Genomic DNA, 15,873 nt, shown 5'->3' with positions numbered 1-15,873 from the left:
CATTTTGAGTCAGGTCATATAGTTAATCCTAAATCTATCTAATTTTAATCTCATTTCAACATGTCATTTTTACCCACAAAGAAATCATCAAGAGACTTTTTACAACTATTTTACTAAAACTTATGTATATTATCATACTTGCCTTCCCCATCCTATTCAAGTCTAGATAACCATTTTAAAAAAGGGGGGGCGGCTAGGTGGTGTAGTGGATAAAGCACCGGCCTTGGAGTCTGGAGTAGCTGGGTTCAAATCCAGTCTCAGACACTTAATAATTACCTAGGTGTGTGGCCTTGGGCAAGCCACTTAACCCCGTTTGCCTTGCAAAAACCTAAAAAAAAATAAAAGAGAAAAGGGAATTAGACAGTCTATTCTTTATGCTACTTTCTCTTTTACTTTTTAATTGATATTTCATTTTTCCAGTTACATGTCATGAGATGCTGTCAGCATCCATCCATATACATTTGCATATATTTTAAGTTACATAATTTTCTTCCACCCTCCCTTTCTATCCCCCTTCCATCAGTGGTGAACAGTCAGGTGAATATTGAACAAATACATTTCTGGTTTAACATATTTACAGATTAATCATTTTCTATATGAGCAATTATGATTAAGGAAAAAGAAAGAAAACTATGAGATAGGAAAGAAATACATAAGAGAAATTTTTTGAAAAGTGAGTGAAGTGTTCATTCGGATTTGGAAGGGTTTTTGTTTTGTTTTCTTTTGTTTTGCTTTTCTTCCTCTTGATGGGGATAGCATTGTCCATAATAAATCTCCTAAGGTTGACCTGCTGAGAGGAGCTACTTTCAACAAGGTTGACCAACTTACAATTTTGTTTTTAATGTATACAATGTTCACTTGTTTCTGCTCTGTTCACTCAGCATAAGTTCCTGAAAAATCATTCTATGCTTCTCTAAAGTACCACCACTCTTTGTTTCTTATAAAACAATAATATTCTATAATATTCATATACCATAACTTTTTCAGCCATTCCCCAATTAATATGCATCCCCTCAATTTTCAGTTCTTTGCCACTACAAAAAGAGTTGCTGTGAATATCTTGGAACATGTGGGATTTTCCATTTTTTATGATTTCTTCTAGAATATCTAATATTGGTATTGTTGGGTCAAAGATTATGATCAGTATTATTACTTTTCAGCCATAGTTTCATATTGCTCTCCAGAATGATTGTATCAACAACTTGCTCTTTTAATAAAACATTCTATAATTTTGACAGGAATTGAAATCCAAGTCAGAATTAATTGCATATATTTTATAAACTCTGTTATCTTTCCTTTGGAGAGAAATTCATCATTATCATTCTGCATCTCTTCAGTAGTAGATAGAAAATCAAATGTAAAAGATAGTGACTTGTCTATTTGAATACCATCAAAAATTTTTAGATAGTGGTAGTCTATTTGAAATGATTTGTCTATTTGATCGTGACAAGATAGTGACTTGTTTATTTGAATACCATCAACAAATTTAAATGCTCCCAGTCTGTATAGCTGTAACAATAATTTACATTTTCGGAACTGATAATAATAATTCACAAATAAATGATAAAGGCTCATAATATGTTTCTGAAAAAATATTTCTTAAAATTAGGAAATCTATTTTCTCTACCTCAACATATCAAATCCAAAAAAAGTTACTTGCACATATAGTTCAGCAAATATTCATTAAATGACAACTAGATATTGTCTTCTCAAATAGTCTTAATCTATATGCTTTATTTAATGAAAAGTTTCCAAAATATAGAAAACCAACAGGGGAAAAATATCAAAATCACATAGGCAAAAATGAAGCACATATCATCCTAGATATCATTTCTATTATTGGAATTATCCTAAAACTGTTTTCAGTGTATGTATATATATATAGAAGCTGCATCTTAATTCCAAATCGATATTCTAATATAAGACTTTAATCATTTTATCACCCACATAATAGAAATCTCAGAAAACTAAAATTAAGAAATTAAAAATAAAAACTAGTCTCAGGACTATTTCTGTCTGAGTTCCATTAAAATAATGATAGAAATGAAACTAATATTTATATTAGTGTTTTGTTTTCTTCCTTCATTTGTAATTTCTAATTTTTATTGAAGTACTATAATTTTTGTACCTGTCTTTCCCTTAAAATAGCTAAAAAATACATCTATGTTTTTTTTCTTGACATTGTTTACAAGATTTGCTTTATACTGACTAATCTTTACATGTATTTGTTATGTGTGGTCCATTTTCCTTTACTTTTCTTTCAAATAGGTCACACTTCCTATCAAAAATCCCATTATGTCTAATTTAATAATTGTTTTTAATTGATGTCTTTACTATACTTAATACAAAATGCTCCATTAACTTATTCCATGCATTTACACTGGCTGTCCCTTCTGCCTGGAATGTTTGCCCTGCTCATCTTCACCTTCTGGCTTCTATAGAGTCCCAGTTAAGATTCTACCATCTTTCCCACTAAATCTTAAATGCAAGTACTTTACCTCAGTTGGGTTAACATCAGTTTATCTACATAGAATTTATATATAATTAATTACTTTCATGTTGTCTCATTCCATTACATCGTGAACCTCTTGAGGGCAGGGACTGCCTTTTAATATTTTTTTGGTATTCCAAGAATTTATTACAATATTTTGCACATAATAGGCCTTTAATAAATCCTTGTTGCTTTTCTGTTGGCTGGTCTAAGTTAAAACTTATCACTTTCTCTGGCTTTTGACCATTAGCATCATTTTGTAAATGCAAGATGTAATTTATGAATTGTATTACTTTGGAAAAAAAACAGTAGCAATAACTCTATGTCAGACTCAGACTTTGCAATGTTTTCTAAAACCCTCATTCATTTCTCTCTTCTGCTACTTTCTCTTTGTTTTCATCAAAATATTTCCTTTCATATGTTGGTTGTCTGGTTCCTAGGTATGCTCAAATTGGTCAAATGAATATACCTACTTAAAACTATTTCTCCCCTCCCCTTCTTTCCATTGCTGCTTGTGTACAAAAGTCTTGGAAAAACCCTTCCTTTTTAGAAATTACCTCTAAGGTTTTTCAAAATAGCTCTCAGATGCCATAGAATTCAGGACCTTCAACAAGACTGTTTCTAGTTTTCAATGAATCATCGAATATATTATTTTCAGAAAAAGTAGAAGGAATTAGATCAGGTTTAAAGTGATAAAATTTAAAGCAACTACCACCTCCCAATTCCTGAATATTAAATTTCTCTTAAATCTGATTATAATAACATTAGAATTTTTTGCTTTCATATCACCTTATTGACTCATTTAACTTGAATTGACTAAAATTTTATCTCCCTCTCAGCAGATGTATTTTTTTGCTATTTAAGTCTCTTTTAGATGAAATTAGATTATTCTCTTAAAGACTATGTACTTTATGACTCAGTACTCTAATTTTTAAGCTGCCACATCTTTACAATATCTTAAAAACAATCAATGTCTTTATCCAACTCCTAAAATTAAAATAGCAAATGTTAAAGAGTCATGGAAAGGTCTTTCCACTTGAGTCTTCACCACAAAAGCACTGAATTAATTACTCTCTTTTTTCCCATTCTTATTTCAGATTCCTCTTAACAACTCTTTTACACATATTTATCCCATCTGAACTCAAGAAAACCCCTGGAGCTTTTAGTTTCCTTAAGTGATTGTTGTTATTTTACATGATGTCTAAAGTAGCCCCTTTGTACTTAGTAGTTAACAATCCTATCCAAAAAAGGAAATTATGGCTGACAAGACATTTTCTTGAAAAAGAAAATCAAATGCTTATTTTCAGTCACTGAATCCTTTTTTACTTGTTTATAATTATCCTTTTAATTCCATTTTATAGACTTCTTCCACACATTGATGCACTATCTTTCAGAAAGCAAAGTCAATTTCAATAGACAATAGTTTAAAGCTTTCTATTTACATCAAATAAACAAACAAACATGTTCAAAGTAGGGCAATTTTTATACTTTCTTCATTTTGGTTTAACTTCCATATTTTCCATCTTCATTCAAAGCTATCAAGAGTGTAATTAACAGACAGTTCTTCCAGCAAAAGATTCCGTTCATCCAGTAGGGATGAAGTTCTTCTGACTTAGTTACTCAAACTCATTGTGGATAGCTATGTCCCCTTACAAATCTTGCTCTTATTCATTATCTTTGATCTTTTCATTCTTGTCATTGTACTTGGCAAAGGAATCAGAAGAAAATGAGATTGAAATTGTTATGTAATTCTGCCTTTGCTTTTCTCTTGTAGTTGTTGTAAAGACTAACTCCTCTTTTTGACCCCCTATTTAACTCTACCTCATATCCAGTAGCATCAGTTTAGAAAGTTTCCAATTAATACATTCTCTTCCCTCCCTTCAAAGTATATCAATAACTATTTTTCAGTTTATAATCACTGAAATTTGCCTGTTGGTCCAATATCACAAAGTGAAAAGACATAAAAAAAGAATACTTGAAGCCAGGCTATCCTAACTCTAAACTTAGCCTATCCATAATTCCACATGGTTTCTATGTTTCCTAAATGATTTGGTAAATTCCTGTCCTGAGTCCTATGCAATATATGTCAAAATATTATTTTTTCCCTGTTTATACCTATGTTGATCTTTACTCAAATGGTGTCTACTATGCTTCCTCCTTTTGATTTGCAAATCATCTGATTTGACCACATTCCCTTTATATCTCAAGTACTCTCATTAGACTCTCCATAAACTTTAACTTGTATTTGCACTCATGGATTGGGGTTCCCATAAAGTCAAGTATTATTTGCTTCAGTATTCAAACAGGTAAGCCTGAAGCCCAGAAGTGATGATGGTGATGATGGTGATTTTTTGCCACTTTCTGTCTTTTATGTAAAATTTTAAAATTTGTTAAAGTACTTAAAATATTATCTCATTTATCCACACAACAACCTTGGGTGGTAGGTGTGATTATCCCTATTTTATGGATGAGAAAACTGAAGCAGAGATTGACTTGGTCAAGGTTACCAAACTAGTGTATATCTCCAGAATGTATACAGCCTGTTGAGTGGTTTTCTTGCCATGGTTATCACTTTAGGAGGCTATACTTTTATTTTGATGTCAATTTCACTTTCAAAGGTTTTTACATTTGATTCTTCTTCTAATACTTGAAGAAGAAGAAATGTCATAGTTGTTTTTTTGTTTGGATATCACTAGTGGTGTCAGAAATTTAGTCTGTTGTGAGTGGATTGAATTATTAGGAGACAAAGGTCATTTAGAGTTAATGGACATACAATTGCTATAATTCCATTTTATTAAACATAAAGTACATAGAATATGGTGGGAAAACTACTTGGCAAAGTAGATAGAATTGCTTTTCAGGAGACAGGAATACACCTACTAGCTGGGAGACCCTGGGCAAATCACTTAACCCTGTTTGCCTCGTTTGCTTCATCTTTAAAATAATTTGGACAAGGAAATGGCATACTATTGAATATTCCTGCAAAGAAAACCCAAAATTTAGTCAAAAAGAACTAACTGAACAACAACAATGAATATTACATGGAATTAATTTTTCTTAAAAAAGATTTCTTAACTAATTCTGAAAGAAAATTCATAATGTAAATGAAAATATATTTCAAGCAATGACATTTTTATTGAAGAAAGTATAATTTCTCAATATTTAAAGAACAAGAATTAATCAGAAGGTAACACTTCCATATTTATTTGAGAAGAAAAAGCTACATTATTGTCACATTTCACACATATAACCTGTTCTTGTCAGTTGTTAAAAATTAATAATTTTTGTCAATGAGGTAATAGAAATTGTCCCCAAAATAGTTTATGGTGTTTAAAGCTTGCTTATTTTACTAAATGTATCAAATATCCCATGTTCTTTCAGCAAGTTAAGTCTTTCTAACTGATTTTTTAACTTTATTGTAAACTTAATTTGCTGGAACATGGAATTTAAGGTACAACCTCCTGACGCAATTTTCGTCTCTGACAAAGTATACAACTTATAACACTGACCAAACCCATCACAATTCAAATTCTAAACTTTCATTTTTATCATTCTTTGACTTATGCATGATTTCACACTCAAATTTTCCTCCTTCATGAAAACATTCATGGTCCTATGAATGGGAGCCACTCCTACATCAACTGAATTCATTTTTGTTCACTAAAATTCTAAAGTTATATTTATGGTCCTGTCATACCTACCTCACCCCACTGCCCATATCACAAATTGTTTTGGATACTGATTGTCATCTCTTTTCCCCTTCTTTCTTTGAACCTAGAAAATGATAGATATATTGAATATTTGATAAATTAAGTTAATGAATCTTCATCCTTTACATTAAAACATCATACAGTGGAGTCTTCTTATAACTGTCAATTTATACTACATTGTTAGATGCAAATTTGCACAGTTCTTCTAGATCAATTTGTTGCTCTTTCTAGTGCTTTCTGGACTACCAGAATCTCTTTGCTCAATATCTAGAAAAAATAATTGTCATTTTGCAGTTGCACTCAAAATTTTATTACTAACATTATTTCATTATTAAAACAGAACACAGAGTCTCATTTTCCAATTTAAACTTTGTGAAAAAGCTTCCTAATTGTCATCAGGAAATTTATTGTTTTAGATTTAAGGTTTTTATAAATATATATATATATATATATATATGTATATATATCTTGATAATTTATTTCAAGATAATGCATTTCCTTTGTTGACAATGTATTTTACTCTACTCTCTTAAAATATTTCTCAGAGGAGATCCTTAAAAATACATCAAATTGTCAAAAGTAGATATATATATATATATATATATATATATATATATATATATATATATATATATATATATACCCTGTACACACACACACACACACACACACACAGACACAGATACAAAGATACAATGGTTATGAAGACGCTTGGAGAATCCTGGTAACCCAAAGAAAGACAATGCATCTAGTCAGAATAGATATAGAGTCTTGTAAACATAATTTCAACTCTGAATCATGATATTCACTATAATAAGTTATTAACTCATGGAAGAAGTTTATCATATGTCAATTATTTTATAACAAGGTGACTTATAAATGATAATATTGAATTGATTGAAACATGCTTGCTAGTGCATGATAAAGGAGCAATATATCAACTTTCTGTACAGAAATAACCAAATGATGTTCGAATAAAAATAAGAATCACATTTAATTTATTATTTTGGACAAAGGCAAGTCATAACATGGGGAAGTGTAATTAAAATGATAGGTCACAACTATTCAGTTTTGCTATATCAAAATGATAAAAGTAAAAGAAAGTGCTTTAAAATTCTATGTAGTTGTTTTCAAAAGTACAAGCATTATTTTACCCACAGAAACAAAATGCTTTCTATCTGTCTGTCTGTCTGTGTTCTTCTCATTTGTAAAGTTATAGAGCACCAGATGTTTCTAATCTTTATTAAATAAAGTTCTGGGGAATTTTGAATTGACTTGAATGATATATCATGTTTACTGTCATTTTATTTTAATGCTATTTCTTATCATTTATATGCCCTCATGGCTTTATTCATTTGTTTAATGATTTTTGAGTGTGACAATCTGAAATTTGTGGTTTTTCCAACCATAAGACAGAAAGAAGATAACCACTGCTGTCCCCGATTATATTTAAGATTTGAACAAACTTTTCATATGTGTTGAATGATTTGGTCTGTGATGACAAGAGATTTATTTATGGGGTTTTTTCTTTTTCTACTTCCCTGAAGCTACACACTGACCAAGATAAAGGAGATGGAAATTTAAAATACATATTAACAGGAGATGGGGCTGGCAGTCTGTTCATTATAGATGAAAATACAGGTGATATTCACGCTGCAAAGAAATTAGACAGAGAAGAAAGATCTTTGTATGTTCTACGTGCCAAAGCTATAGACAGGAAGACTGGGAGACAAGTGGAGCCTGAATCTGAATTCATCATTAAAATCCATGATATAAATGACAATGAACCGAAATTTTCAAAGGATTTATATACTGCCAGTGTTCCAGAAATGTCCAGGGTTGGTAGGTATAAAATATTCTCATACATAATTTAATACTTTTTGGTTAAGGCAATTATAATTATAGCATTGTGACAACTGCTTATCATAAGAAATAGATTTAGAATTATTTCATAGTTATTTGATTTCTTACTTCCTTAAATTCAACCTAACAAAATGTTTTTGGTTTCTCCCTTCCCCCATAAGGCAGCTAACAACTATAATGTCTGTTGAAACATATAAACAGTGTAGGGGAAATGAGAACTGTGATAAAATCCAACAATCTCAGTTAAAATTTCTTTACACCAACATGGATTGAGGAAACAAAGTTGTCATAGTGGATAGAGGACTGGGTCTGGATTTAGAATATTTGCTAAATATATAACCCTGAGAAAGTCATTTAACCTCTACTCGACTCAGTTTATTCATTTTTAAACTTAGTATAATAATGCCTTCCATACCAGGGCTCTTGTAAGGATCAAATGAGATAATAATTTTAAAATTGATCTATTTGCCACTCTATTTATCTATTTTCCTACCTATCCAACTTTCTAGTTTCTGATATATAGCAATGTGTGTGTGTGTGTATAATTATGTTTTGTATATTTCTCTATATATGTAACTCTGAGTTATTATAATCATATTTTACATGTATACAAATGCAATGACACCAAAACTTAAATTCTACCCTGTCACAGTATTCATATTGCTTAAGTACATATGGGAATAAAGTCTAGATGAAATGGACAAAAAATTTTAAAAAATTAAAAATATATGAGTAAATATTATCAGAAACATTTTTCTATTAAAGTCCATTACATTTATATGGTACTTTGTACATGTATACACTATGTCTCCTCTAATTTTTACCATAACCCGTTAAAGTAACCAGATTTCCTTATAACTCTCAAATGGAAAATAAACTGTAAGATTTTAAAGTGAATAGGTTAAAATACAGTAGGAAAAACTTAATTAAAATAAAAGAAAAAATGAATAATACTATATATCTATATCTATATCTATATCTATATCTATATCTATCTATCTATCTATCTATCTATCTATCTATCTATCTATCTATCTATCTATCTATCTATCTTAGTGTTTTCCAATATTACAGAAACACTCAAGGACAATAATCCTAAGTAACTGCAGTATACATTCTTATTGGCAAAACAAATGAACAAAAAAAAACCAACCTGATTTGTAAACCTTAACAATTCCAAAAGTTCCCTGGATCCTATAATTGCCAAGAAATTATTTCTTTTAAGTTGCTTGAGTGATTACTTCTCAGATTCTGAGTAGGAATAAGAATTGAAGTACTAATTACAATCCACCTGGAGATTGAGTTGCTGAGGTTAAAAGATTTCTTAAATGTACCTAAATCCATTGATTGAGGCTAAAGTCTGTTCCATTGTCTAGTTATAGACAAGAGTGAAATTAATGCATGTAACTCATGCCATCATGGTATTCTCTCATTGGACTCATATTTGTTTTTATGTCCTGACTCTGACTTGTTTTTTCAATGTTCTGTATTACTTTGCTCAAATTATAACATAAATGAATTTATAGGTGTGATCCTAGAGAAATAACTTAACCCCTGTTTGTCTCAATTTCTTCTACTGTAAAAAGGCAATAATAATAATAACAACAACAACAACAACAACAATAATAATAATAATAATAATAAACTCTACCTTCCTTGGTTGGTGTAAGTATCAAATGGCAAAATCATTTTAAAATGTCTAGCCAGTGATTGGCACATATCAAAGTGGTCTATAAATTTTGACTATTAATATCAAAAAACAGAGATGATGAAATTTCACCATTTATTTCATTTTTGGATAAATATAAATATAATATATAATATAATAATAATGTAATAAATATAATAGCTTCTAGAAGAAAAGCATGAGAAATGCTTTTTCCCTTTAGTAAATTGACATTTTTCTCCTTTTGGCTAAACTATAGCTTTCTAAGATGAAAACAATTTCTTCCTTCTCATCAGAAAAGATTTAATAATTCACTAAGTTTATTAAAAATTTTAGTTTTCTTTATTTCCCTTTTTGTATTCAACCTGCATATTCTTATAAAAAGTTTTTTGTAATAGCAACATAATATGATGCTTTCATTGATTTCCGCAGACAATATGCATAGATGAATACTGTGGATTAACTATGAATACTATGGATTAATATAATGGATTAAAACTAATGTATTACCCCATTTGTCAAGATGGTCGCACTGATCTGGCTACATTAGTAAGGGTACTGTAATAGTCTTCCAAATTTTTTTACACTATTTATAATTCTGTGTGAAATCAACAGGCTGAAAATAAGCAGTATTAACATTCATAAAGCAATATGAACTGAAATATAGCTTTTTTGCTGTATATGGTCTCTTTCTTTGTTTAATTCCCTCTTTTCACTTTATTGCCATTGGAAAAATATACTTAGTAATATAAAATTTCATTAAATTTTATTTATTTAGACATTCCTTTTATGTCCTGATTTTTATACAGCAAAAGCAAATTTTTGTACTGGAAGGACCCTTATAAGTCATTCAATTTAATTCCTAAAAATGAGAAGATTCAGATGTAGTGGCTATCTTCAAATCACAACAAACTTGTATTCTGTGGGAAACAGTGTTGGTTTGAGAATAAGAGACCCTGAGGATAAATTTCTTTTCTGTCATTTATTACCAAGACAACATGTGTTTACTTATCAACCAATCATAAACATTGATTAATTTTTCTAGTTTCCAATTTCTTTATATATATAGAATGAGGGTCCTGTAATAGCTTACTGCTAAGCCTTCTATCTCTAAATCTATGACCATATCATAGATTTTCTCTCCTTGAGCATTTATATTTTAAATTTTAAAGTCTCTTTCCTAAAGGTTAACTTTTTACATTCCTTATTTCAAATAGATAACTATTAAAATGCATTTAAATTTTGTTTTATGCATCATACTTATAATGTATCCATGAGCATATATGACTAAAAAAAGCTCCAAGGGTTAATGTATTACCATGCAGTGTTCAGAAAGAGTATAGATTCTTTAGTATTTTAGGAGATATGCTGTATTTTAAGTGTTACACTTTATCTTTAATATTAAAACTAAATACATTCAAATATTTCAAGGTTATCATATTTCCCCATGTATAAGACACAGCTTAATTTGGAGCCTGCAATTTGAAAATGATTGTAGAACATAACATTATTTAACTAAAATTGTATTCTTCAAAATATTTGTTCAACTCATCACTGTCAAAAACTTCCATCAGTTAGCTTATCCTCATCCATGTTTGATGACAAATCATCATCTTAGGAGAGGCTCAGACCACTCTCCTGCCTGTGGTCTGGCCTGTGATTGGCCTCAAGTATTTCCTGGACAAGTCTAGTCAGTGGACACATGCTTAGTTCATTTTGTTTCATGGCACCTTGTGTCCTTTGAAATCATTTACTTCTTTTTCATCAGCAATTTTTCTCGTCTCCTGCTGAAACATTTTTGTGGACTGAGGAATTTCACTTGTCCTTTGCTTTTCAACCCATCTCTTCAATTCCCTCTCTAAATCAGGCCATTTAGCTGTTCTGTCTCTCCTGGCTTTCTTCTGTGACTGTCTCAGTATGGTTTCTTCTTCCTGTAGGCAGTCTTGGATTGTTTTCTAAGTTGGAGGACCAAGTTTATGTTCAGCAGCACAATCACCTTTAACTTGAATTCAGAAATGTAAGAAAATCTTTTCAGAGTCATTTCTGGGCATAATTACTGGCAACAAATGTGAAACAATGAGCACAAAGGCAACAAGTGCAAAAAAAGTGGGAAATACAAGTTAAAAAAAATCTTCAACCACTGTATAAGACACTTAAAGTTTTTAGACCACAAATATTTCAGAAAAGCGTGCATCTTATACATGGGGAAATACAATATTTTTCTGCAAGCAGTTGTAATATAATAATTATAGTAATTGTATCTAGTAAAGTAGCAGGAGCAAAGGCAATAGCAGCAGCTGTAGTATTAGTAGTAGCAGCAGTAGCTACTATAGTATTAATAGTGTCAGTATTGGTAACAGTGGTTGTTTAACATACTGGAGCACATTTTAGTTAATATGGTCATCTATAATAAACATAAAAAAACTAATTTCTTCTGGATTTCCAAATAATTACATTAGTGTTGATTTTTAGTTACAAATAATTGATCTTTGAAAATAATTGTGATTAAATAACTCACCAAATTTAATTAATTATTTAATTGATTGATTTATTAATTTTTTAATTTTTGCAAGGCAGTGGGGGTTAAGTGGCTTGCCCAAGGCCACGCAGTTAGTGTGAGGCCAGATTTGAACTCAGGTACTCATGACTCCAAGGCCGGTGCTCTATCCACTGCGCCACCTAGTTGTCCCTAAAACATTATTAAATTTAAAAAAAATTATCAGACTATTATATATAGGTCACATTCTGAAGGACTAATTTATTTAATTTGGATAATACTGCCCACTCTCCCCTTGATAACTCATATGATAATTTATGATAATATTGCCATAGATATAAAGTCCAAAACAGCTTTCCTACCTTCCCTGTATTTTCTTCTAAAACTGGTCAAAAATATTCTTTTTTGAATAAACTTGGTTGTTTTGGCAAGTCTACTTTTTGACTCTTAAATGAATTCCTGTAAAATTTATAAATAATAATTTAGTATTTTCTTTTGTCCTTTGAGAAAATGCAGTATGGCAAAATTATAATATTACTTAATAAATAGATATACCTAGATTCCCCAAGGGAAAAAATAATGCTATATTTATTTTATCTTTATGTTTTCTCTAGGGCCCAGAAACATTATTTGCTACATAGTACACAAATAATGACTGTTCATTGAATGGAAGTGGTTAAGCTATGTGTGGAAAATACAGAGAGAACTTAGTTTACAGGTATATTCCTGTTCTCTAACATCTTCTTTGACAAAGGCTCCCCTATTTAGCATATGTAGTCACAGTCAATTTAGCACCATATTTTTAATGCAAAGCAAAAGCTATTTTTCCACTGCAAACTTGTAACTTGTCTGAGACCAGATCATTTGAGATAAATTCATAAATAGTCAATTCAAATTAGAGATTGGACCATCTGAATTTCATTTAGTTACCCAAATAGAATGGTTTCAAAAGTGCTGAATCTCTATTCCTTTAAATTTATAAACAGTATTAAAACTTTAATATAAAGAATTTTATCAATTTTCCTAAGATTATTTAAGTCAAAACCATTTAAAATATTCGCTCATTATTTTCTGTACGTATTCAGTTTAGCAAAAATAATCAAAGCATTTGCTTTTTCTTCTTTCAACACATGGCATATTTTTTTTGCTTATTTTTTTTTCATTATAAGCAGCATAAGAAACTTACTTGAGCCTTTTCCATTATGACACAATAATATCAAACATGCAGAACTTTTTATCACATCTTATATAAATGAATTCATCTAACATAGTAAAACAATTCCTATCTATCCCATTTCTATCACTTCTACTCTCTTCCAAATAGGAATTATTTTCTTTCATTTTCAGGCAATTGGTTTCTGTTCCCTTATAGTCTGAGAAAGTAAGTGATTTATTCTTTAATTTTGAACTTGGCTTAAGGGTTTGTAATTTTTTATTCCATGAAGATGCTTTTTCCAGACATCTTTTTGCTATGTTACATTTAAGATGATAAAACATTAATTGTGTTGGTAAAATATTATTTCTGAACTATTAAAAATATCACATTTGCATATGTTTTATATGCGTACAAAGTAGTGGGGGCAATGAAAAAGTTTAAGGAAACCTAGTGGGAGAAGAACTGAAGTCAGATTGTTATCTGCATCATGATATATGCTATTCATATAATTACACCCTGTGTTTGATATAACCTTAATACATTTTTAATAGTTTCTCTGTTGAAGTAAGTGAGTCTACAATTTATCATATATTAAATAGAAATATCATCAATTGATTTAGGGAACAGAGTTTGAAATGTAAAGCAAGAAATGATTTACTACTATTGCTTAAATATGTCATATATCATATTGTTATACAAAGAATTGATTTTCTCTCTACCTCAGTTTTCCTGTAGTGTAGGCAAAAATACCTATTCTTATCTCACAACTAGAACATTTATCGGAGGACAAACTGATTTCAAGTATATTATTACTGATAGAAAATATGGGAACTTCAATTGCCAGTAAAATTAGATACATTATTGGATCCTCAAACTTAGTTAGAAATGGCTTTTAAGGACAAATAACTGATAATTTTTACAAGAAAAATTATATTCACAATCAACTGGTATTTACAGATATTTATAAATTAAATGTCAAAACTGTGATTTCATTCTTTGTAGAAATCAGAGTGTAACAAAGAAATGAGAACATCACTATAATGCAATAGGTGGAGTTACTGAAAAATGTAATTATCACATCTAAATGAGTCAAATGATTTTGTAGCTTTTATTTCATATTTTCTTATCATTTAGGTATAATAAAGCAGTAAGATGATATTGAAAACAGAAAAATTAAATATTAAGATAATGAAGTCCACAAAATTAAAGCTTATATCTCGGCAATCTCTCTCTCTCTCTCTCTCTCTCTCTCTCTCTCTCTCTCTCTCTCTCTCTCTCTCTCTCTCTCTCTCTCTGTCTCTCTCTCTCTCTCTCTCTCTCTCTCTCTCTCTCTCTGTCTCTCTTTCTCCTGCTTTCCTTCCTTACTCCTTCTTCCTTACCTCTCTGACAATATTTTTGTTAAATATCTATCTATAAAAGATCTTGAAAGATGACTCATGTTAACATTCACCTAATAATACAGTTTTATAAAGTTTTTTGCAACATTAGACTATTTGAACCTAACAATTACCCTGAAATCTACGTGTGATTATTACTTGCATTATTAAAACAATATACAGTTTAGTCAGTGTAGGAAGATTTAGTTGAGAAATTACTTCTATCAAGGAGTACAGATCATTCTTGTGACCCTTTCGGCACAGATTCTAAGTGTCAGGGCTTGAACTGATTCTTGATTCCGTGGTCAGAGTTTTAGTCACTATGTAATTCTGCCTCTATCACCATTTTAAAATGACAAGACTGATCCTCAGACATGACTCACTATGAGAATTTATTTAAAATCAGACCCTTTGCATTCTTGTCAAAAGTTCTATTATCCTCTCCTACTTTCTCTAAGTTTATATAGAGAGAAGTGAAAGACAACAACCCTTTAGTAGGCATCCACTATATCTTATTATTGTAACAATTTTATGGTTAAGAAAACTGAGGCAAACAAAAGTTAAGTAACTTGCCCAGGGTCAAGTAAAATGTAAGTGTCTGAGTATGGTTTGAACTGAGATCTTACTGACTCCAAACATAGAACTCTTTCCACTGTGATACCTAACTTTGTCTCTATAAGCTGAATAAGAGATGTGCATGCATATTTTATTATTACATAAATATTACAGGCCTAAGAACAAAAAGAAAATGTATCAAAACTTTTATTTCTATGCCCTCCTGTATTTGATTCATAAAAAGCAGATTTTTGACTTGGTGTTCATGTCTCGCTTTTTTTTTAACAAAAGATGATTAATGTTATACAAATAAGGAAAACCAGGAGGATTATAAGTGTGATATTCAGAACCGACTATTCTTTTACAGTTAGAAATCATTTTAGTATCTGAAAATTATGCTTACATTATATACAGTGGTAAAATATTTTCATAGTGCTTCAAGTAAATTAAAAATGTCACAGAATTAAGCCATATTATATTCTTCTAAGGCATAAAATCTTATGAATTTGTTTTTACACTTAGAAGCAAAATCAGATTAAAGTAATCCAGTTTAAATCAA

The 15,873-nt window shown here is 30.2% G+C and overlaps 1 protein-coding gene across 2 annotated transcripts in view; it reads left to right on the top strand.

The window, feature by feature from the left end:
* CDH9 (cadherin 9) overlaps positions 1-15,873 on the top strand; it is a 135,134-nt gene that overhangs the window by 70,026 nt on the left and 49,235 nt on the right. For both annotated transcript variants that reach the window (XM_074200029.1, XM_074200030.1), the window contains exon 2: positions 7,749-8,043. In XM_074200029.1, coding sequence (XP_074056130.1) covers positions 7,749-8,043 — 295 coding nt within the window. The remainder of the gene's footprint in view (positions 1-7,748; positions 8,044-15,873) is intronic.

The sequence above is a fragment of the Macrotis lagotis genome, chromosome X, assembly GCF_037893015.1.
Source record: "Macrotis lagotis isolate mMagLag1 chromosome X, bilby.v1.9.chrom.fasta, whole genome shotgun sequence".
Lineage (NCBI taxonomy): Eukaryota > Metazoa > Chordata > Mammalia > Peramelemorphia > Peramelidae > Macrotis > Macrotis lagotis.
Note: the sequence above shows the minus strand (reverse complement) of the source record. Positions and strands in the feature narration are given on the sequence as shown.